We start from the raw sequence: 26,383 nt of genomic DNA on the forward strand, positions 1-26,383 counted from the left end.
CAGTATGGCTGTAAAGAGCGATGTCTGAGCTTTTTGGTGGGGAGAGTGGTTGCGTGGGACTTTTTGTTGTACTGTACAGGACATATCAACTGTGACCGAATATGGTCCAATGAGGTAGATTATGCGGTCACATGCCGGGATAGAAGGTAAACATGCCGAGTGACTGAATGACAAGCATCGTTTCAATTATATATATATTTACTGTCTATAGATGGATAGACCATGATGGCAAGGGACGAACCTCACGCACCGATCATCTAGCTGACGAGTAAATAGATTCGCACTCGTCCAACAAGAGTGTCTAGGCTTTACGTCCGAAAAGATCCTTGTTCCAGTGGTGTCGACTGAGCGGAGGATGCAGGGCGCTGCGCTGCTGCTACAGCTAATCGGAGGCCCGTGGAGAGTCACTCATGGATCTGGCATCGCTTTTGAGAGCTCGAATGGCCCGCGATGCGTTCGTGACACATCATGATCTAAACACTACTGGCTGGGATAGTACACCGGCCTATCGGTGATTTCTGTGGAGACACTGGTAGAAGGGTGCGAATGTCGCAGAATATCCCCACTCCAGGACATGGTTGTCACGACCCGGATGAGCGTTGAGCCGGTAAAGTAGCATCTCTCAACATCGCCAGCGATGTACGATCCAGTCCCCACCCACCCGTCCACTGATCCATTCGCAGGCCCTTCTTGAAATGGTCCGCCAGATGATCCGCCCGCTCGGTCCAACTCTGCATCTCCGCATCGCAGAACCCACACCGACTCGTCACCGCGGTGCGAGTGGAGCGACACCCCTGGACCCTCGCTGCGGGCACCTTTGTGCACCGGTGGAACTTCCGGAGATGCTGGATCAGGTGGTCTTTGCGCGCGAATGTTCGCTCGCTCGGCGGTCGATCCGCGCAGACGTCGAATTCGTGCGACTCTAGGTGCGCAGGCGAGGGCCGTGGAGTTTCGCAAAACTCACATTCCACTGGCTCTAGATTATCAGGTGGAGTGGTATCAACAGTGCAGAACCACGACTCAAGACAAAGGTGCATACTTGACTCATGGCGGCACCAGTCGTGCTTTTTCTTGAAGGATCGGGAGCAAAACGTGCATTGGTATTGAAGGTCGCCGAGTGAGTGGGTGGATGAGGGCCTGCGTCGAAAATAGTGCCGGCGTCGACGGCTATCGGACAGCGGGAATGGGAAATGATCATCCGAGTTGTAGCTCCAAGCCGCTGAGGATGCCGTGTCGGACGATGCTTGAGATCGCGCACTCTCGAACTGTCCGCTCTCCACACTCGAGACCGAGTAAGCATGGCCGTCCCCGCGATGACTCGCCTCTACGCGCTCGCTTCGGCTGAGGCCACCTTCTGCTGCTGGGGGAAGGCTCGAAGTGGCGATGGCTTTCTGAATGACGGCTGGGGGGACTGGGTCTTGGTCGGGAGGAGACTTCTGCCATCGCTCCATAGGCGTCAAAGACGTGTACCTCGAAGTAGGCATTGGGGAGCTGCCACGAGGTGAGGGAGTGGCGGGGTTAGGCCGCGGGGTGCGGAACGCCATCTTCCGGCGTCGGCGGGCATTGGCAAACCAATTTGAGATCTGTCGCTCGGTGAAGCCGGTCTGACTGGCGAACTCGGCGCGTTGTTCATCGGTCGGGTAGGGGGAGTGCTGATTGCGATTGAACCAGTCGCGCAGAATTTTGGCCCCCTTGCGTGAGAAGCGCGGCCTCGCTTGCGTCTCAGCCTGAAGAGCATGGTCCGTCTGTCTTGCGGATGCTTCGAATCCGGGCTCTGAGGGGGCGATTCCTCCGTCGTGCTCTTCCGCGAGGCCGTGCAGATGACCGAACACTGGGGAGATGGTTTCGAATCCTGCAGCCTGGCGCTTCTCGCCTTGTGCGAGGCTGCACTCCCGGTAGAGCGCGACACAGCTGGAGCACGAGGTGACCGGGTTTGGGTTCGCGGAAGTGGTGCGCAGGATTAGACATTGTAGTCGGTGGCGTTGGCAGTAGCTGCAAGGCACGGGGGGTCGATAGGCACCATCCAGCCACTGGGAGACACTGACGAAGTCCTCATCAAGACGATTTGAATGAGCTGGGAGGGAAGGATCTGCTGCAAGTGAGTAGTCAAAAGACGCAAATGTATCGTGTTGCGAGAGATTGTCGGTGGAGAGGACGTCAGGTAGCTCGGTTTGCTGCACAGGGTAGTCGAACGATGAGTAATCGATGGGAAGTGCGAAAGACGCTGCATTGTCTGACAGCGGCTCCCATTCCAAGAAGCCATTACTGGTTTCTAGTGAAGGAGCGATATTCCAGGACGATGCGCCTGAGCCCGGTGACTGATCAATGAAATGGTTGGTCTCATCGAGAAGGCTCTCGAAGGATGGAGACAGAAGCGGGTCATCGAACGGGGAGGAATCATCCATCGCAGAATGCCAAGCGAGCAGAGGAGATTACATCTAGAGAAAGTATCGGTCTCGATCGATAGGAACGAGACGCGACGAGGTTGGAAATAAATCAATTAAAGAAGAGGAGTGAGAGAGGAAGAGAGAGAGAGAGAGAGAGAAAGGCAGATTAAGGCGGTGTTACACTCACCGCTTGCTGCAAGTGGCTAGGGGCACCCCACTGTCAATTGCCCCGCTGTCGCCCCCGCCCGCTATGAAGAGCTGACTAATCCATGCACCGTCTCTTGCCTGGTCTTGGAGGCCTCAGGCATTGGTTCATAGTTGGCCTTCAACTACTTCTTCCGTTCCTTAATGTAAACAACACCAAATCCAATGCAATTGTCTACATTCGAGGACTCATCCCTAAATAGTCTATGATACATTCAAGCTCATTGGCAAAATTCCCTACTCAACCTCTCAAGCATCTCTGTCAGTTGTCGCACACTGTTCACCTCTACCCATTCTTCTTTGGCATGCAATCCTTCGCCAGCCGGACCCAAGACAATACTAGGAATTCCGGCTTGTGTTAGAAGGGCAGCATCGCACCAAAATGGCACACTGACCACGGGTACAGGCTCTTCAAGAACCTTGTTGCTGATCTTAACCATTTGCTGCACGAGGGGATGACTCTCAGGGAGGTACTGGCACGGCCGCGAGAAAGTGATACGAGGCTCGCTAAACTGGAATTCGACGTTCTGCCTGTGGATCCGAGTGAGCAGGCCTCGCAACTCATCCAGAATGATCTCCTCTGTCTGTGCGGGCACAGTCCGGAACTCGACGGTCAATGAACAGCTGGCAGGATATGAGGATACCTCATCCCCACCATTGATCACTCCACAGTGCAGCGATGCCTGACCAAGTACCTCGTTAACTGGTAACTGCTGCTGATACTGCTTCAAGGCCTGCAATAACAAACCCATATTCATAATCGCATCAACACCGGCCGCGGGGTTCGAGCCATGGGCTGCGCATCCTTGGACTTCCAGCTCTACCCAGACAAATCCCTTATGAGCATGTGCTAGCCTCAGGTTAGTGGGCTCCAGCACCACCGCCCCGTCGGCTTTCCATCCAGCTTCGATCACATCCATCGTGCCTTGCGAGGCATCCTCCTCATCCGCCACAGCAGTGACGATCACATCCCCGGCAAGCCTCGATCGCTGAGCGCTCGCCAATGCAGACAGTCCTGCGGCGACTCCGGCTTTCATGTCAAGCGTCCCCCGACCGAAGATCGCCTGTCTGCCATCCTTCTCGCCAAGATGCCCACTCAGTCCGTTGCCTTCATACGTGCTCAAGGTCACGGTATCCACGTGGCCGTTGAACATCAGAGACTTCCCCCCTCCGGTTCCCCTGACGACGCCGACCACAGAAGGACGGCCGGGCTTGGTTTCCACGCGATGATGCTCGATGCCACGATGCGCAAACCACGCCGATAGGTAGTTGACGATATCTGTCTCGCCCGCTCCCTTGGCCTTGGACAATGTTGGGTTGGAGGAGTCAATTCGTGTAAGGGTCTGGGTCAACACAATCGGGTCATCTGACGAGACATCTTCCGGGACCTGGTATGGACGACGACCCTCAGTGCTCAGCAATACAATCACCGAGTCCGGAGAAAAGTACGTGGGAGAATCGTGCTCTGCTTTGAGACGCCAAATAGCTGCTAAACTGGCCGCACCGCATGGACCCGAGTCTACCCCGTTTGACGCAAGGTACTGAACGGCGCAGTGGCTCTCATAATCCGAAATCGTGACACTGGCGTCGACAAGTTTCTGCAAAACCGGCCAGGCGGCGGAGGACACCGTGCCGCAGTTCATACCGGCCATGATACTGGGACTAGTGACGATCGAGGTCGACTGTCCTGTTTTGAGACTCAGGTTCAGACAAGCAGCAGTATCCGGCTCGACAGCCACAAATGTCGCCGGGCTTGTGCGCGACTTAGAATAAATCGCGACCGCTTGGGCCAGCGATCCGACGCCCGCAGGCGAAACGACCAGGGTATTTTGCTGACCCAGCGCCTGTAGCTGCACATCTACCTCGTGCATCAACGTGGAGTAGCCCTCCACGATCCAGGCAGGGATCTCCTCATAGCCTTCAAAAGCCGTGTCTTGTACTAGGATTGCGTTCTTCGTCGCTTGCGATGCCTTGGCGGCCTCCAGCACGGCATAGTCATAGTCCCCATCGGCCACGATAACATCCGCACCCTCCGACCGGATCATTTCCTGGGTGTACGCGACCATCGTGCGAGGGACATAGATGCGTGCCTGTAGCGATAGTTGACGAGCCACCCAGGCCACTGCGCGACCGTGGTTTCCTTCCGTGGCGGCCATCAACGTGAAAGGCTCGCCCTCCCGGATGCGCTCCGTCAGGGTGTCTAAGGACGTCTCAAGGGGGAGGTCGAGCAGTGCCAGAAGCGCCCGGTAAATGGCCCATGAGGCTCCCAAAACTTTGAAGGATGGTAGGCCATAACGATTGTTTTCTTGTTTGACATACACTGCACGGACGCCGAGTTCCTGCGCGACTTCGGGCAAGGGCACCAGAGGACTGGCCTGGTATCCAGGGAACTGCTCATGAAAAGCCCGGACTTGGGCCACGGGCGGCGACACTATCGTCGAAGGAGCAGAGTTGATGTAGATGGATCGCCGTTGAGGTGCCATATTGATAATGTGCAGTTGCAAGGGTTCGTTCGGGGGTTGATGCGAGGCGGCGGTTGTTGGCTTATGAATAAATGCTTCGGTCCGGCTGGCGGCTACTGCGCCTTTTGACAACATGTGCATCTCGGCATTAAACCCTTCGGCTCCATTGGAAAGAAGACCATTTGTGTGGGTATTATGTGGAGGAGAAGCGGATTGTCGCAAGAAGGCGCCGGTCGCGGGAAGGCGCAATTGTTCCACGGTCGGCGACCAGCTTCCAATATTTGAAGCCCTCCAGCCTCCACCAAACTCCCCATCGAATTGACCATTGTCGGCATTGTCAAATTAAGACCCTATACGCCGTCGCTCAGACCCAACAAGATCATGTTCAAGCCCTCATTTTCTCGGGGGTTGACCGCGACGAGCTTCCGGCGGCAGCTGTCTTCGCACGCCGGTTCCGGCTTGAAGATCAATTCCGATCGCCTGCTGGAAACTCTCCATCACACCTGCCAATGGGGTGCAGCTCATCGATATGGCGAGTGAGTATTATAACAAACCTTTCGAGTATGAGCATTTCTGACACAGTGATAGCTGCCCCACGGAAACCGGCATGAACCGATTATGCCTGACAGATGACGACGCCCGAGTCCGCCGGTGGCTGCTGGACGAAGCCGAGAAGCTGGGCTGCACCGTCACCATCGACCAGATGGGCAACATGTTCGCACGACGACGCGGGTCTCTCAAATCCCCGGCGCCCATGACGGCAATGGGCAGTCATCTCGACACGCAACCGCGCGGGGGCCGGTACGATGGCATTCTGGGCGTCATCGCTGCGTTAGAGGTGCTGCGCACGATGACAGACCACGGCTACCAAACCCAATTCGACATCGGACTGGTGAACTGGACCAAGTAAGTACAGCACAGCACATCAACTGATGCCGCTCCCCACAACATGACGAGATCTAACGCATCACAGCGAGGAGGGGGCCCGATTCCCAAAATCCATGTGCTCCTCCGGCGTCTGGGCCGGCGAGATCCCCATTCAAAACGCCTGGAAACTGGCGGATATCTTCGACCCAGCCGTGACACTGCGCTCCGAGTTGGAGCGCCACGGCTTCCTGGGCGACACCCCCTGTTCGCCCAGGGGCTATCCACTGGGGGCGCACTTCGAGCTGCACATCGAACAGGGCCCCATCCTGGAGGAAGCCAATCGGAAGATCGGAGCCGTGACCGGAGCGCAGGGATACCGGTGGCTGACGATCAAGGTGGCCGGCCGCGACGCACACACGGGCACGACGCCGCTCAGCGCGCGGCGCGACCCGGTCCTCGCGGCGGCGAAGATGATCGCGGCGTCGAACGCCGTAGCCCGGCGACACGGGGCGCTCGCGTCGACAGGGGTGTTGAAGCTGCCGCCGACCTCGTCCACGAACACCGTCGCCGCGGAGGTGACCTTCACGCTGGACATCCGGCACCCGCGCGACCGCGTCGTGCACGCCGTGCAGGACGAATGCCTGGCCGCCTTCAACGAGATCGCGCGCGAGGACGGCAAGGGCGTCGCTTTCGAGTGGACGTTGGATACCGATTCGCCCGCCGTGCAGTTCGATGCTCACTGTCTGACGGCCGTCAAGAAGGCGGCGACGCAGCTCGTCGGCGCCGACGGCTGGCTGGAGATCACCAGCGGCGCCGGCCATGACAGCGTCTACACGAGCCGACACTGCCCCACGGCCATGATTTTCGTGCCCTGTAAGGAGGGCGTCAGCCATCATCCGGAGGAGTACTGCAAACCTGAGGACTGGTAAGTGCTGGTTGCTGAGAATCTTCTGTGTTTCGGGCAGGTCGGACGTAACTGATACCCTGCAGTGCCCTGGGAACGCAAACGCTGCTGGAGTCAGTCGTGAACTACGATCGCATGAGGAGCAAGCTCGACTAGACCGCAGACTTGGGAGAGAAATAGAACTGGTCAACTCGCCCTGATCCCCACCTAATGTGGGTAGTCAAGCTACGGCGCACCTGGCCATCGCAGGCTTGAGAATCAATCGACCAGCCCGTCGGACTTTGGTACGCAACTCGGAGGCCATGCAATATCTGCCACCCAGTCCTCGTATCAGGATCTTGGGCAGGCAGAATCAAGACGAGTAAGAGACAGTCAAAGGGGCACGGCTAATTGATAAGCGACGGTGTCACATACATAAGCAACTAGCCACTCGGCCCTACGGAGCTCATATTCCAACCGATGGTGTAATTACTGACTCTGCCCCCGCTTCCAAGTCTCCGATAACGTGTTCAATACCAGGAAAGACAGCCAGTTTCTCGTCACGAGGGTTTCTGTAAATACCCAATCGTAAATTATGATTATGCCAATTAAGACTAGAACCGTGTAGATGGTCGGTATTTACAAATCTCCACAACTAAAGCAAGTGCAATCATGAGATCCATCCACCTTGATGCAATGCAATGCAACCCAACCCTAAAAAAAACCCCCCCGCCTAAGCGAGGGACTGCGTGCTAGTCGAACTGAACCTCTCAAAGCGTTTGCCGCGAGTCCGCCGGGAACCGCCCATCCACGGGGGCGTGGGCGGCAGCAGGGCATCCCCGACCTGTTCGACGGTCACGCGGCCCTTGGTCTCCTTGAAGAAGCCACTGGACGAGCCGCTCATCGAGGCCGGGCCGTGCACGAAGTAGCTGAGACTCTGGTACTTGCCCAGCCACAGCATCTGCTCGTGTTCGCGGAGGTACCGGTGGCTGGAGAAGCTGGCCAGGACGTTGTCGCGACCCTGCATGCCGAACTGACGGCGCTCCTCCTGCTTGGCGTACATGCGCTGCGAGATCGCCTGCACTTCCTCGGGGGACGGGCGCAGGCCCAGCGTCGGGGGCACAAAGCCCTCCGGGTCGCCGGCGAACTGGCTCCATTCGCCGAGCAGGGCCATCACGCGGATCTGGGCGGACGCCAGGGAGAAGGCGTCGTTCGGGGGAACGACCTCGCTGAATCGCTTGCCGGTCTCGCGGTTGACGACCACACAGAACGACGCGCCGACGTCGGTACACACCACGGGCGCGCCGGTGAGGGCGGCTTCACCCATGGCGAGCGGTAGACCTTCCGAGGTGGACGAGTTCATGAACAGCCACTGGGGCGGACGGTTAGTGATGTCGTGGGGGGTAAAAAAGATTACGCAAAAGGGAAGATACTCACAGCATCCTGTAACACCACATCTGGCTTGCCCAGACCCTTCAACACGACGTGGTCACGCAGGGACTTCGATGCAATGACTTCTTGACATTCCGAAGCGTAGCCTGGCGCACGCTCCATATCTCCGTAGATGTGCAGGCGATAGTCCTTGAAGCCCCATTGGTTGACAATCAAGTCCGTGGCCATGATGGCCGTCTTGATATCCTTGACGTAACTGTGTGTCGCGTTAGCATGATCCCCTCCGATCTTTAGTGCCAGACCCATGGAAGGAAGACTAACCGAATATGCGACAACATGACCACCGTGGGTGTCTCTGTCTTGATCTTCTCGATGGGCTTGTACCTCTCCATGTTCGTGATACCGTTGACCACCGGATCGATCTTGCGTGCAAAGGCCCGGCGATGCTCCAAGACACCCTCACACGTTCCCAGCTCGATCTCCCATCCGGGGTTGAAGTACTCCGCACAAGGGAGGACAACATCCGCATGGTGTTCGATGAGAACGCAGGACAGATGGCCGAGAGAGATGAGGGTGGAATTGACGAAGGTTGAGTCGAACGACACAGCCGCGGAGAGGAAGGTCGTCATCTCACGGAAACTGACGCAGTGATCCCAAACATGGAGTGCACACTTGCGCTTGACCTTGCAGAGCACACCGTAGTTGGCACCCGTGAAATGGTGCGATGCTTGGAACACGTCCGGAATACGGTCGGGCACCGGGACGGAGAAGATGAAGAGATCTAGAAGATGGTTAGTGATCTGTGCCTTCGAGGACAGCCAGAAGGCTACTTACAGCGGTGCCACATGTCGAGGGCTGTGTCAAGCTGTTGTAGAGTCGGCAATTCGGCGTGCCACCATTGGGAGACGGGGATGGCGCCGTCCATTTCCTCAGTCAGCCAGAGCTCGCGCCAGGCGCGCTTGACGGTGTCACTCATCCAGACATCGTTCCAGTTGCGCGAAGATTCAAAGTAGGTGTTCAGATCCACCAAGGCTTTGGTGGCTTCTTCCACATGTGCACGTGTCTTGTTGATGGTCCGGGCACACCGAACCAGGCTGGCGAGAATAGGAATGAAGTTGCGCTCGATGTCCGCAACCTTGGTGTCATGGATTTTCTGGACCACTTCGGAATCAAGGTAGTTCTGGAACATGCCGTGCGTCGGGTTCAAGAAGTCAAGACCCCATTGCGGCAAGACCGTCAGGGACTGCACGTTTCGCTCGATCTGGAATCTCGGCACACCAAAGTCGTTGGCGGCTTCGGCAAGAATGTGCCAGCGGATCCCCTTCAGGTCGTTCACCATATCTCGCCTACAGGCGGACACACCGCCTGGCTCATTGGGCCATGTGCCGGTATCCATGGCGAGAACATGAAGCTCCGTGTCAGTGTCCTGCATCTGCGTAGACAGAGTTCGGGTGTTGATACGAGACTCTCCGCCCACACCGAAACTCGATAAATCCGCAATCTTGAAGGCGATAGGGGTCCACGAGCTGATCTCCGGATCGATATCGACACGCGCCAGCACCGTATCGGCCCGTGCCTCAAGGTAATCGCCGGCCACTTCCAGCCGACCCCAGTCACGGTTGCGCCAGTAGGGCTTGAGGACACGGTCAGCACGCAACAAGATCTCATCCAGCCAACGCGCGGTGATAGCATCGAATTCTTTGCTCGCTTTCCAGGATTTCCAGAGATGTGTACGAGCGCGAGAGGTAGGGATGGGATACTTCTTGACGTTAGTTCCGAGCAGACGCGAGGCGAGGTTCACCTTCACGGAGGAGAAAGAGAGAAGCGGGTTGTCGTCGACGAAGCTGCACCTGGTCGGTTTCTCCAAAACATGGAACCAATCCTCGTGAATCATGGCCGGGGTAACAACGTCCTCCCCGTTCATCGTTGTAGCAATTATAGGGTGGAACTTGTGATCATACGTCCATGTAGCTCTATGCTTGTCGTCGCCTTGAACGTACGTGGCATCTGTCACGCGAGGATATGGGATCCACTTATCCAGCCGTTCAGGACGATGAGGCGGCGGCATACACCAGGCAACCTTGATCTTCATGTGGGGCAACTCATACTCAGCGCGCAGAAGTTCGTCGTCGAATTTGGCTCCCTTGCGGTAGTAGAACTTGAACTCCATCGGGTTCACCCCACGCATGGCAGATCCGGAAGTGATATATCCACGCTTGTCGTATTGGACGATCTGACCTGCCAGTTTGCCTTGGGTACACTGCCGTTGAATAGGCAACTTGGAGCGTGACTTAGATCCGTCCTGAGCATACTCATATTTGAATTCGTTGATCAGGTCCTGACCACGATACTCTTGTCGTCCCAGAAGCAATAGCTTGGCGTTGTACTCGTTGATGGCAACCAGGCTCTTGTAGTCACTAGGCTCCTGGTCGTGCTTTCCGGTGTATTGATAGAGTTTGAACGTGCCGTCCGATTCGGTCCGGAAGAAGCCCGTAGACACGCCGCTGAGGCCTTCCATTTCCACACGATTGTGATAGATCACAGTCTTCCAACCTTGCATGTTTCGATACAGGGTGGAGACCTTATCGCGCCCATGCACCTATTGGATGTTAGCATCATAACTGAACCCCTTTGTTGGACAAGATGAATTTGTCTTACCAGGACGAGTGGAATGATGATGCGCTGCAGCATCTTACAGAATTGCCACACAGCAGTGAGAATGACAGTGACCGGCCAGGCGAAGAACAGGGGCTGTCCTCGAAGCATGAAATCAAGCTCTCGTTGGTACTCGGGATCAGCAACCAAAGCGATAACCATGAACTTAATGCATGCGTTCCAGATTTGCTTCGTCCGAGCAAGTGACATGCGGAAAGCCTCGCCCATCCCCACGTTCGACTCTTCCGCATTCAATGCGAGGATGTCCCGGATGGGCCTGTCGTATCTGTTGCTGAGGAAGCCTTCTTGCTCAAGACCCCGGTGTTGGGCCTCCAGTGTCTTTGCATATTTTTTGACAGAGGTTGTTACTGTGACACCCAGGTTCCAGCGAGCAAGATACTCCTCAAGTCGAAGTGTTTCTGCAGCAGTCGCTCTGGCCTCGAGCCAATCGAGTTGCTGGGAAGAAACGCGACATGGCTCCCCCAAGCACCTGCGAAGCAGGAACGATCGAGCATACTGGGGCAACAGATCCCATTCGATATCACAGTCAACGCCAAGCAGCAAGTGACGGAGGATTGTCTTGGAAGAGTAGTTCAGCACGCGAGTTCGTTCCACGGAACTATTCTCGAGCTGACGCTTGACACCTTCGGGAAGGACCAATTCGTGGCCAGCGTGCCCATGTACAGCCAGAAGCTCAGCAAACATTGCATGATCATGAGACATACCAAGGCGGAACTCGGCAGTCATTTGAACGATAGCCTCCGCAATAGCCTGGCAGTTGCGTCGGATATCCGAGACCCAGTCATAGCCGACAAGATCGGGGCCGACAACAACATAAATATGGAGACGCTCGCCGGTACGACGACAGACAACACGAACCTTCTGCTCAGGCTGGATCAAGTGGGCAGCCGAGACTAACTCCACTGTCGTCTCTCCACTCTCCCAAAGCTGTGCTGCGCGGTTCAGAATATGTGTTGCAGCGGGGAATGCAGCCCGGACAAGATCGGCTTTGGGGTCTTCAGAGTGCAGAATTTGCATGACCTCTACACCTGGATGAGTCGATGGGTCAAGCTTGTACCGGAATTCGTCCGAGAGTAACGTAATGTTGTCAAACATTTGAGAGAGTGTGGACTGCGACAGGGCAGGGAAAGGTTCGAGGGAGCTGAAGCCGTGGGTGACTGAAGTGTCCTTGATCTTGACGACACTCTTCTCCTCGGGAGAACTCTTGAACAGCGACAAGCCAATATCGGCTTTGTAGAGTGTGTAGAATGCGCAGGCCCACGTTCCACTGCCCAGCCCAATAACACTGCTGTACTGAAAAGCAGGGAGGACCTCATGAAGGATGATGCCAACGACTAAGCCGATCAGGGCGCTGATGGCTAGCCCTCGGGCTACATGAGGTCCGCTGAAGATCCGGTTGTATTGGTACCAGAGAAGACCACTGTAGCAGCCAACATAGGCCAGGAACATTATGACCGAGATTTTGGCAGTTTCAAATGTCCACATGATGGCCAGCGTGATCGCTACACCCCAAATGTGGAGGAAGAAAAACTTCATCAGGTTCTTCCAATACAACCTCCGACGTGCGTTGGCATCAGTGAGGGACACCTCACGAAGACCAGCAAGCGAAGAGACGGGCTGGGGCGTGCGCTTGGTGACCGATATCCAGAGAGGCTGAGAGACCGCGTCAAGAATGACTGCACCTAGCAAGTAGTAGCCGAGCGCAAAACCAACAGTGAGTCGATATGTAGCGCTGTTTGCTGCGGACAATCCCACGATGGATTCGCCCGTCAAGAGGGCACTCCACTTGTCGGAAAGGGCCACCACAAAGTACAGGATACCACACCAGACGTCTGCACCCGTATGACGCCAGTGTAGAAAGGCGCTATGGAGCTTGAGACCTTTCTGCATCTCGCCCATAGTGTCGACTGCAGCTCTCAGTTGCAAGTTCCATGTTGGGCTGTAGGGCAAGGGCATCTTCGTCCGAGAGTAGCGGCAGTACCAGCCGAGAAGAAAGACGGTTGCTGAGTAGCCGCCAGCGAGCTTTGCGACAAACGGATCGGTTGTCTTCCGGGTCCAGAAGTGGCGGTGTCGCTCTTTCTTGACGCGAGCATATAAGGCCTGGCGTGCATCCGACCCGAAGTCTCTGACCTTCTCGTTCTGACTCTCGCTAGGGGGGACGCATTTTTGCAAGTACCATTCGACGATTTGGGTGTCGGTCACTGTGGGAATGTCGAGATACCAGCTGTTCCATTCACCCATGATGCGCCGCGCGCCAACCAGCAACGAGCCTAGGAACAGGAAAAGGAAGCAGAGATAGATGACCGAATCGCGATGCACCCATAAAGTGACGATGGGCGAAATGAAGAGGATCGGAATACACGTCATAATCACAGTTCGTCCCTGGAAATGTTAGATACAGTCGTCATCATTATCGGCTTGATGAGAACTTACCGATTGGAAGGAATAGCCTGGAAGCTGGTAGACTGAGAGCGCGGAAAGAGTCATGAGATACGTTGATAGCATCACGAAGTATAGGAAGAACAGAATTCCAGCTGCGCCCCCTTTGACCACACCTACAACGATAAGTGCAATGATGCCTCCAACCAGAGCGACCGCAAGACCAGCAACAAACCGGGTCAGGACGAACATGCTCATGGCAGGAAAGGCCATCGCGTAGAGATAGTAGCTACCGCCAGAGCTGATCCAACTGCCGAAGCCACCACAGACAAGCAGGGCGCACATCAGGGCGGTGGTGGCCAGCGTCTTGTCCACGTCGCTCATGTACGTGGTAAGGTAAAGACCACGGCCGACAGTGGTGAGCATTGTGACATCAATAAGCGCGGGAACGGCAAAAATACCCAAGAACGTGAACCTATAATGCCAGGGAATATTATTTCGGTCGCCTTTGGGATCAAGATCGACATTCATGGAAGCGTATGCTGTGGGAAGCTCTGTGAAGCCTTCCTCCCGCTGGGGTGGTTGGTACTTGTGATAATATGCCCGGTACCATTTCCAGATAATCTTTCCCAGTCGCTTAGGGGTCGTGTCGAAGTACATGTCAGTGCGCGCACCACAGGCATACATCTCGGTAAAACACGAGGCCTGCACTGCATCCTGATTCGGCAGGGGATTCCGGTCCAGAACTTCCAAGTAGATCTCATTCAATGCCAGGCGACGGAAGGCGCAGAAGATACAAAGGGCGAAGAAGTCCGCACTCGCATCAATCTGACCTTTCTGGAGAGTGGTCTGCGCCACATCCTGAAGCCTTGCTAGGATATCCGCCTCGTTGTCAACCAAGACTTCAGGCAGCCGAGCATCAATCTCCAGGAACAGTGCTGTGGCGACCTCGGGATTTAAAGACCAGCATCCTTGTTCCTGGTACCATGCCAACCGAGAGGCGACGAGTTCTGCAGCGGAGATCTCCTCATCGAGATACGCGCTCGAGGTCAAGGCTCGGCGCTGGGCGTGAGAAGGCGCGTCCACGAGCTGGTACTCACTGCAGGCCCGCAGCTTCGCACAGAGCATGGAAGAGCCACTGCCCTCAGATGCGGCCAAGCGCCGATGCCATGCAAGATTTTCAGCGGGTGTGAGCTGTTCGATGTCTTCGACCCACCGTTGAGGCATATTCCATTCCTTGGACAGAGACTGGTTCTCAGCGGCCAAGACCATTTCCATAATCAGACATTGGGTGCGGGTGAATCCGCGACCGGAGAGATAGGCGTGCAAAATGGTTCCAGTGCGGTCCAGCGTCTTGCCGTTGACGTAAAGATTCAGCATACCGATGTGGGGATCGAGATCCAGCAAACCCCAGACCTGAGTGCCCAGACGCGTGCGGAAGCCAGAGTGCAGCCCAACGTAGACTCGGAGGCGGTCATTATCATCACCTTTGCTGACACTCAGGAGGTCAACAAGCTCTTTAGTGGCTGCGATGGCATCGGAGAGGTCGGGATAGGTATCCTGTGCCTTCTGGAGAGTGCGGATTGAAGCGGCGAATCCCCGAAGCTGTTCCGGCTTGAGGCGTTCGAGCAGGTCCAAGTCTCGCAGATGGCGCTGGGTTTCGAGAACATCGGTGATGTTTTCTGAGGTACAATCCAAGCCGAGATGAAAACATCCGAGTTCATTGTAGGTGACGCCATCGGGGGAAAACGACAGAGGATCGATGTGGGGATTTTCGTCCGCAACCCTGCATTCGAGACCATTGACGGACAAACCAGGACTTGGAAGAGCAAGACTGGTAGTTGAGGGGGGCTGCAGAGACAATCTGGTGTTGAGATTAGGGATAAAGGAATCGAGCGCGTCGAAGAGGGGAGATGCATTGCCAGAAGATCCAGAAGATGTGGGGGAGATGGAGATTCTGTTGTTGTTGCGCCACACGTCATGTGCTTCGAGCACCTCGCCGCGCTTCAGCCACATCATGGCACCGAGAGGTTCATGCAAAACGGTTTCAGCCACGGCTATCTCCGCGTTGGTCAATCCTGCCCGAGGCCCGATGTAGATCATTGCACTGTTGTAGTTGCACCATTTGAACGTGCGCCCAATGACATGGTGCGACACTGTCACTCCATCATCGACACTGTCCCACATCGCTAGAGTCGAATCTCCCCGAGCCTTTTGCGCCGCCACCACACGCATCGCAGCCCGCATCTCCGCCATCTGGAAGTAGTTGCGTCGGTCTCCATCGGGTAGGATGGTTCCGTTGCGATAGACAATTCCCCGCACCTGCTGCATGTTGATCTCGCGGCATTGCTTCTCCCCAAGATAATCTGGCGGGGCCAGCTCGAGCCAGACGTCTAGTCCCAGGTCATTGATGTACTTGATGAGCTCGTTCAGAACGACGGGCTGGAAGTGAGCGTGGAACTCGGCTAGGAGCACTCCGTGGAAAGGAGCAGTTGATCCCGGTTGGCGCTGGAATTTCGTTGTCAGGGTCTGCACCACCGTGGTCAGAGCTTGGATAACTTCGTCATTGCTGCGACTCGCATCCGATTGCACCAGGCTTTGTACTTCGAGCCGGCCGAGCACATGTGGAGAGGTGCAATGGCCGGTGAGGGCATTCGCGACCCCCGGTTGAAGGGGGTCGACGACAAGAACATCCCATTGCGAAAGTAGTTGTGCCTCCGCTGGAGTAGGTGGGTTCGAGAAATACCCCAGGAACACACCGAAAGATTTGAGGTCGCGTTTGGCCGATTTCTCGCACAAGGGTGCAGAAGACTTTCCAGTCTTCAGCTGATCGAAGTAGCGTACAATGGCACTTGGTACCTCGGAGAGTTGATGACGTTTCTGAGGAAAGATGAGCAGGGTGGCCCGGGATCAGTGTATTAGAAGATTGCGAAGAAACACATACCTGCCAAATTCCATGGAGCTTTAACACAATGTAACCCAGAATAAAGAGTGAACCAAGAACGATCGTGGCTAGTAAGCAGAATGCTAGGACCTGCGCAAACAACGTTAGGGAAGAGAACCAAGGGCTCGTCGCGATCATCCCAGCAACAACGCACCTTATCCCACCAGGTCGATGTCATGCGATTCCATCCTACGGCATCGAGGCCCAGGTACTCGGGACCTGCCATGGTGATAGGAACAGCGTCAAGCGCCTGACATAAACCCTTTCCTCACCACAAGGGGGCACCGTGGACTATTATCTGCGGCGACTCTAGATGGAGTCCGATTAAAACGAATGTGACGACTACAGCCCACGTATCCCACTCGCGAGGTACCAGGGGAGGAGTGTCAGCCTCTCTAATACTTTTAATTTACCCTATTTATAGCAGGTACATGGCTATCTATCTATGGCGGCGGCGTGCCCGCAACCAGAAGGATCTAAAGGCTGGCTTGTTTGAATGAATGAATGTAAGCTGTAGTGTACTGTAATATTGTCTGGATCTTATTTTCATTTCTAGGGTCTGTTTTTTTTTTTTTTTTTTTTTTTTTTGGTTCCTTGTTTAAATGATTTATTATTATTTTTTCTGGAGAGTGATCCGTTTTGCTACTCCATCTGGCTTGGGGGACCCAGTTATTTTCCCTCCCACTCCCAGGACGTGCTGCCAACAAATCTCCTCCAGCGCCAGGCTAGTGGCCCCAAAAGAACGCTAGCAATAGGTGGACTGCATGTCTGACTCGACCAAAAATTACGGGTCTCTTATCATCCTTATTGCGTGCCGGTGTCACGTCGTTGAACCTAAGAATACTAGCCACTGCGATCGAGCGATGGCGATGGGATGTCTCAGTCGAATGTTTGGATGCCATGACCACCAACGCCGCACAGGTAACGCCGAGCACCATCGCAGTCTCGTCTACAAAGAAATTTTCTTCCGCCATGTTGAGGTCGGAACCTAGGCTAGGCCGCTCACGAACTGGTCTGGATTTGGATTTCACCGTTTTTATAACCTGCGCAGTGTGCCTGCCATCTCTCCCAACCCCCAAGAAAACCACACCTGCGAACCCTGAAGCCAATCCCAATCTCCCTTCTGCTCCCTGAAAAACTACTCCGTACTTCCGTTTCGTTTCCCCACGGTTCTGGCTAGCTGGTGCATGGATGCCTCGCCCAAATCTTAATCGCCCGCGGCGGCCCTGGTGCATTGCCATTGCCATTGCCGTGGCCGTAGTGGTGATCGTGGTCATTGTGGTGCCATGTGCCGTCATTTTGACCCGGAAGAAGCATCACGCAAAGCAGACCAACGTGCTGTACCCTTTGTACATCTACCCTACCAACAGCAGCACCTGGAGTCCCCTGTATAAGGAGTGAGTTGTGGCCTGTCTGCTTCCGTTTTTCTTCCCCCTCTTCTAGACCCTAGACCCTCATTGACCCTCCGCCCCAGAATCACTGAACGCCCTGATCTAAATTTCACGGTGATCATCAATCCCTCAAGTGGACCGGGGAACACCACGTATCCAGATGAGGCGTATAGCACCGAAGTCGAACGCCTCGCGAGCTACGCGAACGTTCGCCGGGTGGGATATGTGCGCACTGGATACGCGACCCGCAACATCTCCTCGGTGTTGGCCGATGTATCAACCTATGCGGGGTGGGCGAACCAGTCGGCTGACTTAGCTATGGATGGGATTTTCTTCGATGAAGCGCCCTACGTTTACTCGACGGACAAGGTCGAGTATATGAACACCATCAACGCGGTGGTGAAGAATTCCACGGGGCTGCAAGGGGAACGAATGGTAAGAAGAAGAATTCCAGGCACGAGGAAGGGGTGAGGGGTGAGGGGTTTTGGGATCGATGGAACCAGGATTTTGGATTCTATTTTTCACATTTGTTTTCTCGGACAGGTCCAGCGGCTAACGTCCCACACCCTGGGTTTTTCTCAGGTTATCCACAATCCCGGCACCATTCCGGATAGTCGCTATAACTCCAACACAACCGACGTCACTGTGGTATTTGAGAGCTCGTACGATGATTACCACACACAGAAAGGCAAGCTCAATGCGCTGGCGTCCGACCGTACCGGGTACAGCTACATGCTGCATTCGGTCCCCGAGATGGGGAACAGTACTCTGCGGAGCCTGGTGGACCAATTGAGTCTTAAAGCCGAGTACTTGTTCCTGACGACGTTGACGGAAGATTACTACGAGAGTTTTGACCCAGCGGGGCCCACGATTATCGACCTGATGCCGAGTTGATTGATAGATCCAAGCAATCACGCACTGAGCAGCGTGGGTGAGAGAATGTGAGTCTGTGAGAGAGCGAATTGTGTCGATCGACCCACGAGTAGGCCGGCGGCCCCTAGGCGAGCCCCACCACAGCCTTGGGAAGACGAAACGGGAAGCGTCGTCACTAATGATTGGTGAGAGATATGGTGGACAGGGGGTAGGAAAGCTTGGATGCAATTGAATTGGTCAGTTGAAGTGGTTGATGGGTGGTGGGGGGGGCTGCTGAGAGGGGAGGAAGGACTGAGAAGCGTGATTACTCGAGTACTGAGTGAGTAGATAGGTGGTGGGTTGGCAGGTTCTGGCCCAAGGCACGACAGGAACAATATCGACGGAATCGACGGAAAACATGATAGCGTTGCGGACTAATTGACTAAGTATGCGGACTATGAGGACTAAGCGCACTAGAGACGCACTAGCACGGGCCTCTTTCAATGTTTTACTCACTAATAATCTCATTCTCATGTCTTGTCATCGTCATGATTTTTCTGGTGGCTGCCTGGGAGTTGAGTGCCGAGTCTTGGCTGACAGGTAGGCTGAAAGCTTTTCACAAGCCTCCCAAGGTTCTCTTTTCCTCAACCACGTTGTCTCTCTCCCCCATCCTTGAATGACTTGGAAAATCCTCCTAATCTCCTACGATCCTAATTTCTCAATAGCCCCAACTCCCTCACCTGGTACTCCGTACTGTTCCTCAGTCTGTCTCTCCTTCCTTTCTCGTAATCGCGTTCCCTGGAAGTTTGGTAATCATCCTAGTTATAAGAAGCTGAACCAGGAACACTGACAAATAAACCTGGTTTATCACGGCATCATCATCATCATCATCATCATTTTCTTACCCTCTCCCCCCCCCCCCTATTCCCGCCATCTCTGATTACTCCTCTGTTCCTGTGCCTGCACCTTATCCTGCACCCTCCTTTCTCCCGCTCTTGCGCTCTCGGCCAACCATGTCATCCACGCCCCTTCCCAAAGCTGGCGTGCTGGTACCTTTGTATATCTATCCATTGCCTAATAGCTGGGATCCACTTTTTGACGCGTAAAGTTCTCCGTTTTCTTCTTGGTTTTTTTTTTTTTTTTTTTTCGTCTTGATTCCTTTTTCTCGTTATTTTGACTTTGATGACACCCTTCGCCTAAACACCGCGGCCCCATCCCAAGGGTTTAGTTTTTCCTTGGTTGTATTTTCGCTGTTCTCTTGGTTCCTGCATCATCGGGGCTGGAATTCATTTTCTCCGCCAAGGTTGAGTTTTCTTTGGATGATTTACCCACTCTAACTTAACCATCGATCACCACTAGGATTAAGACCCATCCCGATCTGGAATTTCTGGTGATCATCAACCCCAACAGTGGCCCCGGGGGTATACCTTCTCCCGATCCGCATTATGCACGCGAAGTGGCCCGTCTGAACAGCTATCCGAATGTTTACCTAATCGGTTACATCCGTATTGACTATTGCCGAAAGCCTTTGCCCGAGACCTTGGCGGAAATCGATCGCTATGCGCATTGGGCGACCGACGAGCGCCCAGGACTAGGGCTAGGGGGCATTATGGTCGACGAGACTCCTAACCATCATACTGCCGAGCGAGCCGAGTATCTACAGACACTGCACGAGTATGTCAAATCCGTGGAGGGCATCCTTCGGGATCGATTGGTAAGCATCCCATCTCATTCCATTCCGTCCACTCTGGTTTCTCTGCCGTCCCCTTCGTACTGTACTCGTTTGTTTGCCTGTATGTACGGAGTACATCACGGATCCATGATACCGTACAACGGGTACAAACACAGTAACTACTTCCGTACTCTTACGCCTCACCACCTACACTACCTCACCACACTACTGTCACTACACTACACTATCATCCCGTGTGGCATTGGCACGGTCCTTTATCACGGACTGTCATTTGTCTTATCAGTGAAACCAGACGAATAAGTCTTAGTTGTTTCCGAGCCAATTTCTTACCATCCTTTCATCCTGACAGGTTGTCCACAACCCGGGCACGCCGCCTGACCCTAAGTTGGCCGATCCGAGCCCGGATCTCATCCTTGTCTGCGAAGAGCCCTATCCTCGTTATCGCTCCGACGAGGTGCAGCGCTATTATGCGCAATTTGACTATCCTCGGGTCCAATGCGGCTACATGATTAGTGAGGTGCCACGCGACGAGGTGCGGTCCCTGGTCCAGGACTTGCGCCATCGTGCTGCCTACATCTTCGTCACCGAGATTGCAGGTGATTTTTACGAGCGTTTTGGACCTCAGAGCTGGGGAATGATGATGGAGGCCCTGCGGTTGGTCGAGTCCGACCAGTAAATTAGCTATGTAGTTAGGTAGTTACTAGGAAGAAAGTTGAAACATGAACCAGTGGAGATCCGAGGGAGTAAAAAAACCAGCGGGACCCAGCATTTCCCAGCCATGGCCCATGAGTCGCCATTGCCAGTATTTTTCCTCAACCATATAGTACTCGCTTCGCTCAAAATGTCGTAGCTTGGATGTCCAAGCTTTAGCGTTGGTGGAGCCGGATGGAGCCCTTTCGGGATGTATCAATTTGGCTCATTGATCCGGCCCGTCAGAGAGACGGTCCATCTGGCAGAACCAAGTCCTCTGTAATGACGATGGACAGCGATGTATCTCTTCGCCACATCCATGGGAAGCACGCCATGTTGCCTGATGGAAGTGCAGGAACACCTCACGCCCGGCCATTTATACTGACCATAGCGATGCGTTGTCGCTGCACCTGTGAGACATTTGGAGCTGACGTTAGCTTAGAATCTTTAGTATAGTATCGTCATGCCTAAGGTACTCCCTTGACTCTGTGTTCTTGCCTTTGTCTTACTGCGTTGGTCATGTTTCTTTGCGTTCACATTTTAGTCTCTCTGGTCATCTTTTTCATCCGGGTGGAGCCCTCTTTACAGTCTGGGCCCTTCCACCTCTCCCCTCTCTGGTCTCCAACTTCTCCCAATGGTACTAACTGGGGGGCAAAGAACCACTTGGGGTCTTTCTGAAGAAGAGGAATGGAGGCCACGCTAGCACAGTTTAAAGACACTTGATATGCGAATGCAAGCTGCAATGCCATCATTTCTCGGACCAAACCACTACCGTATACAACCTAGCAGCTACTTACGACATGGAATCAGCCGCCGCGGGATTTACCTCGACCATTGCTCAGAGGGTGAGACTCGGCGCCAATGCCCTATTTTTGGCCATGGCCAGGAAATCTCATTGATTCAATGGAAGGGACCGAATTACCCACGATGACCCTTATACGAAATGCAAAACAGGAAATCTATTCAGGTACCGTAAAAATTCCTTGGGTGGATGCCTCCGGGACCCCTCCACTTTCCCCTCCCTCTTTCTTCTCCAAGACTGAACATCCACACCCTGCCTTGCCCTGCCCTGCACTTAGTAGTAGTATTAGTAGTAGTAGTTAGTGTACGGACTTTGACCAGGAACCCACGCTGGTTCCCATACTATTGCGATCTTGCTGCTACTAGACCCGAGCCGGACTCCCGCTGGACTGCTCCGCTAGGTCATTTTATTTTCTTTCTCTTTTTTTTTTTTTTTTTACACCTTTTTCTTTTTTCGACTCAATGACTCGGCGATGAAATCATGCTGGCGCTGGACTGGATGCATCCCCATCGCTTGCCTCCCGAATTCCGTAAGGGGATGGAGGGAGGATGGAAGCGTCGTCTTTACTACAGGTACCCTCTGTTTCCCGCCCGGCCTCTCTCTATGTAGGTGCCCATCGCCCATTCTCCTCCGTAATTCCTTTCGTTTATTCTCGCCCGCTGCGATGACTGTCACTTCCTCCTGCCCCCCGTCCGAGGGCAGCTCACCTCTGCCCACTCCATTGTTCTCCGCCCCATCCACGCCGGAGACGGAGCGCGATGAGGATTGCTTCGACCTTGCCCTAGCTGCGCTGCCGGCCGTCAGTGCGGCCACCGCGCAATACATTCTCGTCACGGGGGGACTGGGCTATATCGGCAGCCACACCGCGCTGGAGCTGCTCAAGGCGGGCTACAATGTGCTGCTGGTGGACAATCTCAGCAACAGCTACGAGGAAGTATACGACCGGATCGTGCGAGCGGCCAAACAGCATTACGAGCGTGAGGGCCGGGGCCGCCAATGTCCGCAGGCGGAACTGGCGTGTATGGACTATCGAGACTCGCAAGCGATGCGAACCCTTCTGGCCACGCACGCCCGGGGCAGCAACACAGACGAAGAGGGCGACGCTGCCAGCCGGATCCCACCACGCTCCAACATCACGGGCGTGATCCACTTCGCGGCGTACAAGGAGGTGCACGACAGCCTGCGCAACCCCCTCAAGTACTACCAGAACAACATCAGCGGGCTGGTGGACTTTGTAGCCCTGCTGGACGAGCACGACATCAAGACCTTCATCTTCTCCTCCTCCGCCAACGTCTACGGCACCCTCTCGGCGACCCACCGCACCCTCCGCGAGGAGCACTGCGTGCACCGGCCGGAAGCCTACTACTCGGCGGACGGGCAGGAGCTCGTCGCCGTCGAGCAAGGCTGCACGGGGATCACCAACCCGTACGGGCGCACGAAGTTCTTCGGCGAGGCGATCCTGTCCGACCTGGCCGCGTCGGACCCGTCGTGGACGATCATCGGGCTGCGCTACTTCAACCCGGTCGGGTGCGATGCGTCGGGCCTGCTGGCCGAGGACCCGCGGGGTACGCCGTCGAACCTGGTGCCCGTGGTGGTGAAGGTGCTGACGGGGGAGCTGCCGGAGCTGTCGATCTACGGCGACGACTGGACGACCCCGGACGGCACAGCCATCCGCGACTTCATCCACGTCTCGGACGTGGCGCGCGGCCACATCGCCGCGCTGGCGGCGGCGCAGGAGGGCCGCGTCGTCGAGCCCTTCCGCACCTTCAACCTGGGCACGGGCTGCGGGCACTCGGTCGCCGAGGTCGTCGCCACCATGGAGCACATCAGCCACCAGGCCATTCCGCGACGGACGGCGGACCGCCGGCCGGGCGATGTGGAATCGTGCGTCGCGATCGCTGACCGCGCCGCCGTGGAGTTGGGCTGGAAGGCGGAGCGCTCGTTGCAGGATGCCTGTCGCGATCTGTGGAATCATCTGCACGCGGAGGGCAGGTTGAGCGGGACTGCTATAAAATCCTGATGCACGCGCTGTTGTTCTTGGATTTTTTTTTTTGTCTACTACCGAAGAATGAACCCTGAGAGCTGAGATGAGCTCGGAACAGCTGCAGTCAGATTAGGGCTGTGGAGAACTCGACCGTTGCTCGGAAATGCAAGGGGCCATGAAAGTTTCTAGTGGCATAGGGATGGGGGAAACCGTGCCACGGCCCACGATTGGTGGGGTTGGGAGCTGTCACTTGGAATGCTTAGGTTTGCGTCTTGGTTTTTTTTCTTCTTTTTTTGGTGCTGGTTGTGGTTCTGTTCGCCTGTCGCTTATAATTACTCCTTTTTTGTTGGGCATGCCCGGATGATTGTTGTCAATGATGCTTACCTTAGTTACCCGTACATACACGACTTGATAGTATTATACCATACTCATACTTAATACAGTTTTTTGTGTACCAGTGCCTAAAAGTAACTCGTAGGTGTGGGTCGAGATAGCAGGAAGGTAGAGCTGCTCGTAGATGAACATAGAAACCAACCGATTGGCCTTGACGTCAAAAAAGCAACGAAGAGAAATCATGTGTTTGCCCAGGCATGTGGTTCAGGTAAGACAGCATCGCCCCTCCCTCCCCGTGCAGTTGCAAACCCACCTGCTCCGAGGAGACAGAAAAAGCCCCCTCAAGACGAAGAGTCTAGCTCGTATTGTTGCTCGGAAAGTTTAGGGGGGGGGTCTCGGAACAAGATTCCTTGCATAGATTGGTTGTGTTTCGAATTTCGCTCGTGTTACGGTGGGTGGACGGTTTGGGCTGCTGCGAGGGGGTACAGAAGAATGGCAGAAATCAATACTAACGATAGGAACAGTATTTGAGTTGGTAATAGGTTGGGGACCTTGCTGGTTGGTTGTGGTGTGTGTTGCGGTCTATTCTTACTGCGGCGGCTTTTTCTGGCTTCAAGGTTTCTGAATGCGGACGTTATCTACACGGTAAGACTATTGAGGGTGGCGCTCAATGGTTGATGGTTTGTGGCCCGGCTTGGGAGGCGGGCACCTCCGCTTGAGCTGAGTTGAGCTCTTGGGGATGTTTGATCCTGGATTTCTTTGGTTTACTTGACGTTGTATGCAGGTAGCTACACTGGTACGGTACATCGATCGCGATATGGTTGTACAGGACGAACATCTCGCTGATCGTTGCCGATCGCTCCACTCGGAGAATGATGGACGGGGGAGAGATGTTCCCTTGGGTCCACACGGTGATGAACCCATGATGGACTGTCGATCAAATGCTGATAAGGTGACAGGGGCTGCTTTGTTGTATCAGGGTAAACGAGCGTGGAGTGATGAGATAATGTTTGTTTGTGGTTACATTGTTGTGATAAGCAACGAAACTGGGCTATGGTGGCACACATTCATGCGCCACTTTCGAGGACGGTAGGACTATCGATGCTTGAGGCGGCGCTTATCTTTAAGCGAAGTGTGTTCTCGTCGGTCCCGGCACTTGACCGTACTTGCAATTTACCGTTGATGTGATACTATTGACAGTCATTGGGACTGCTGCAGCCAATCTTGACAAGCAATTGTGGCGGCTGAGCAACAAGCCCGGCGCTGCGGCGCTGGCTGTCGGTAAGCGACGCGCTAGATGTGCAATTGCTGACCCTCCTGCTCCCGTGTATCTTGCCACTAGGTAGCATCATCTAGCCTCATCTACTCGATGCTACATCTCAACCACCATCTAGCTCCCGTCGCTCTCAATTGCCGATTTGAGCGTCATGTTGCATGTACACAGTATGTTGCGACTGCCTAACGCAAGCGCCGCCAACGATGCTCGATCGGGGAAGGCAGGCGCTAACGACGAAGCCAAGTCGACCACTGCACGATCTATCACATTTGCTCCAACTGCGCATCTCGCTCTGCTTTTCCCTTTCTCGGTGAGACAGAACAAGCATCCGCTAACCAAGAATGGCGCTCAGGCACCCATAAGAGCCCTCGACGCCGATGCACATGGCCCAGTTGATACCCCTCACTCGTTCGTCTCGGAGCTTCAGCAGCCGAACTCCTCACGGATTATCTTCACTTGTCCACCAGACTAGAATCAGCACCCCTGCTCGCCAACGCAGGACCGCGCCATGCATCAACCAGCCTACCCCGATTCCTTCAATGATACCACCGTCAAGCAGTGGATCCAGGACTACTACACCGCCGTCGACGTCGACGGGGCCGTCGAGACCATCGCCGACTTTTTCACCCCGGCTGCGGTCGTGCAGATGGGGGAGCATGGTGTATCGGACCGACCAAGTACGTGCGGCATACACCGACGTCCAAGCGCCCAACTAATCTGAATGCGCTAGGCTTGATTCAACTGTTCACATCCACCTGGGATTATGTCGCTAGTCGCAGCCACCACGTCGTCTCGGTTGATCCGCTGGGCAACAACACCTTTCTGGCGCGAGGCGCCGTCACTTACAACCTCAAGGACGGGCGCAGTATCACACCGGAGTGGTGCGGCATCATGAAGCTGGTCCAACAGGCGGGAGAGTGGAAGATGTCATATTACAAGGTGTACTTTGCGGCGTTTCCAGCGTTCTGAGGGGAGAGCCTATGCATGCCTGCCATTTTATCATTTTATTCATCCCTTGCGGGAGGTGGATTGCGGAATGTTACCCCGCATGAGTCAACCGAACAACTACCGGTCGGAACCATTTCTTCTATAGTCCTGGAACATGAACTATACACAAATTTTCCAGATCAGCTGAACTACCAGCAAACAATGAAATCTACCTTATCTC

At 54.8% G+C, this 26,383-nt stretch overlaps 7 protein-coding genes across 7 annotated transcripts; 5 read left to right on the forward strand and 2 right to left on the reverse strand.

Moving 5' to 3' along the window:
- Nucleotides 1-155: 155 nt before the first annotated feature.
- Nucleotides 156-5,125, reverse strand: ASPACDRAFT_1879411 (uncharacterized protein). Its single transcript, XM_020198157.1, has 2 exons — nt 2,867-5,125; nt 156-2,354 (listed from the first exon to the last, which is right to left on the reverse strand). Exons 1-2 carry the CDS (start codon nt 5,072-5,074, stop codon nt 582-584), a joined length of 3,981 nt encoding a protein of 1,326 aa, XP_020058211.1. The 5' UTR covers nt 5,075-5,125; the 3' UTR covers nt 156-581.
- A 309-nt stretch (nt 5,126-5,434) lies between these two features.
- ASPACDRAFT_24803 (M20 family metallo-hydrolase) lies at nt 5,435-6,980 on the forward strand (the record flags this gene model as incomplete). The annotated part of the gene is made up of 4 exons (XM_020199292.1): nt 5,435-5,589; nt 5,636-5,959; nt 6,027-6,845; nt 6,911-6,980. 4 exons carry the CDS (start codon nt 5,435-5,437, stop codon nt 6,978-6,980), a joined length of 1,368 nt encoding a protein of 455 aa, XP_020058212.1.
- Nucleotides 6,981-7,536: 556 nt separating this feature from the next.
- Nucleotides 7,537-16,420, reverse strand: ASPACDRAFT_25215 (glycosyltransferase family 4 protein; the record flags this gene model as incomplete). Its single annotated transcript, XM_020199310.1, has 8 exons — nt 7,537-8,175; nt 8,241-8,451; nt 8,517-8,976; nt 9,030-10,794; nt 10,854-13,253; nt 13,305-16,130; nt 16,195-16,284; nt 16,349-16,420. 8 exons carry the CDS (start codon nt 16,418-16,420, stop codon nt 7,537-7,539), a joined length of 8,463 nt encoding a protein of 2,820 aa, XP_020058213.1.
- Nucleotides 16,421-17,163: 743 nt separating this feature from the next.
- Nucleotides 17,164-18,856, forward strand: ASPACDRAFT_1853922 (spherulation-specific family 4 protein). The gene is made up of 3 exons (XM_020197339.1): nt 17,164-17,591; nt 17,669-18,020; nt 18,168-18,856. Exons 1-3 carry the CDS (start codon nt 17,386-17,388, stop codon nt 18,477-18,479), a joined length of 870 nt encoding a protein of 289 aa, XP_020058214.1. The 5' UTR covers nt 17,164-17,385; the 3' UTR covers nt 18,480-18,856.
- A 495-nt stretch (nt 18,857-19,351) lies between these two features.
- On the forward strand, nt 19,352-20,925 carry ASPACDRAFT_114395 (spherulation-specific family 4 protein). Its single transcript, XM_020195795.1, has 3 exons — nt 19,352-19,539; nt 19,797-20,151; nt 20,480-20,925. Exons 1-3 carry the CDS (start codon nt 19,451-19,453, stop codon nt 20,804-20,806), a joined length of 771 nt encoding a protein of 256 aa, XP_020058215.1. The 5' UTR covers nt 19,352-19,450; the 3' UTR covers nt 20,807-20,925.
- A 1,361-nt stretch (nt 20,926-22,286) lies between these two features.
- ASPACDRAFT_25316 (uncharacterized protein) lies at nt 22,287-23,642 on the forward strand (the record flags this gene model as incomplete). Its single annotated transcript, XM_020199321.1, has 1 exon — nt 22,287-23,642. One exon carries the CDS (start codon nt 22,287-22,289, stop codon nt 23,640-23,642), a length of 1,356 nt encoding a protein of 451 aa, XP_020058216.1.
- A 2,003-nt stretch (nt 23,643-25,645) lies between these two features.
- Nucleotides 25,646-26,379, forward strand: ASPACDRAFT_76418 (uncharacterized protein). Its single transcript, XM_020204704.1, has 2 exons — nt 25,646-25,892; nt 25,946-26,379. The coding sequence occupies exons 1-2, from the start codon at nt 25,724-25,726 to the stop codon at nt 26,182-26,184; spliced, it is 408 nt and encodes a 135-aa protein (XP_020058217.1). The 5' UTR covers nt 25,646-25,723; the 3' UTR covers nt 26,185-26,379.
- Nucleotides 26,380-26,383: the final 4 nt, after the last annotated feature.

Source organism: Aspergillus aculeatus (genome assembly GCF_001890905.1).
Source record: "Aspergillus aculeatus ATCC 16872 unplaced genomic scaffold ASPACscaffold_4, whole genome shotgun sequence".
Lineage (NCBI taxonomy): Eukaryota > Fungi > Ascomycota > Eurotiomycetes > Eurotiales > Aspergillaceae > Aspergillus > Aspergillus aculeatus.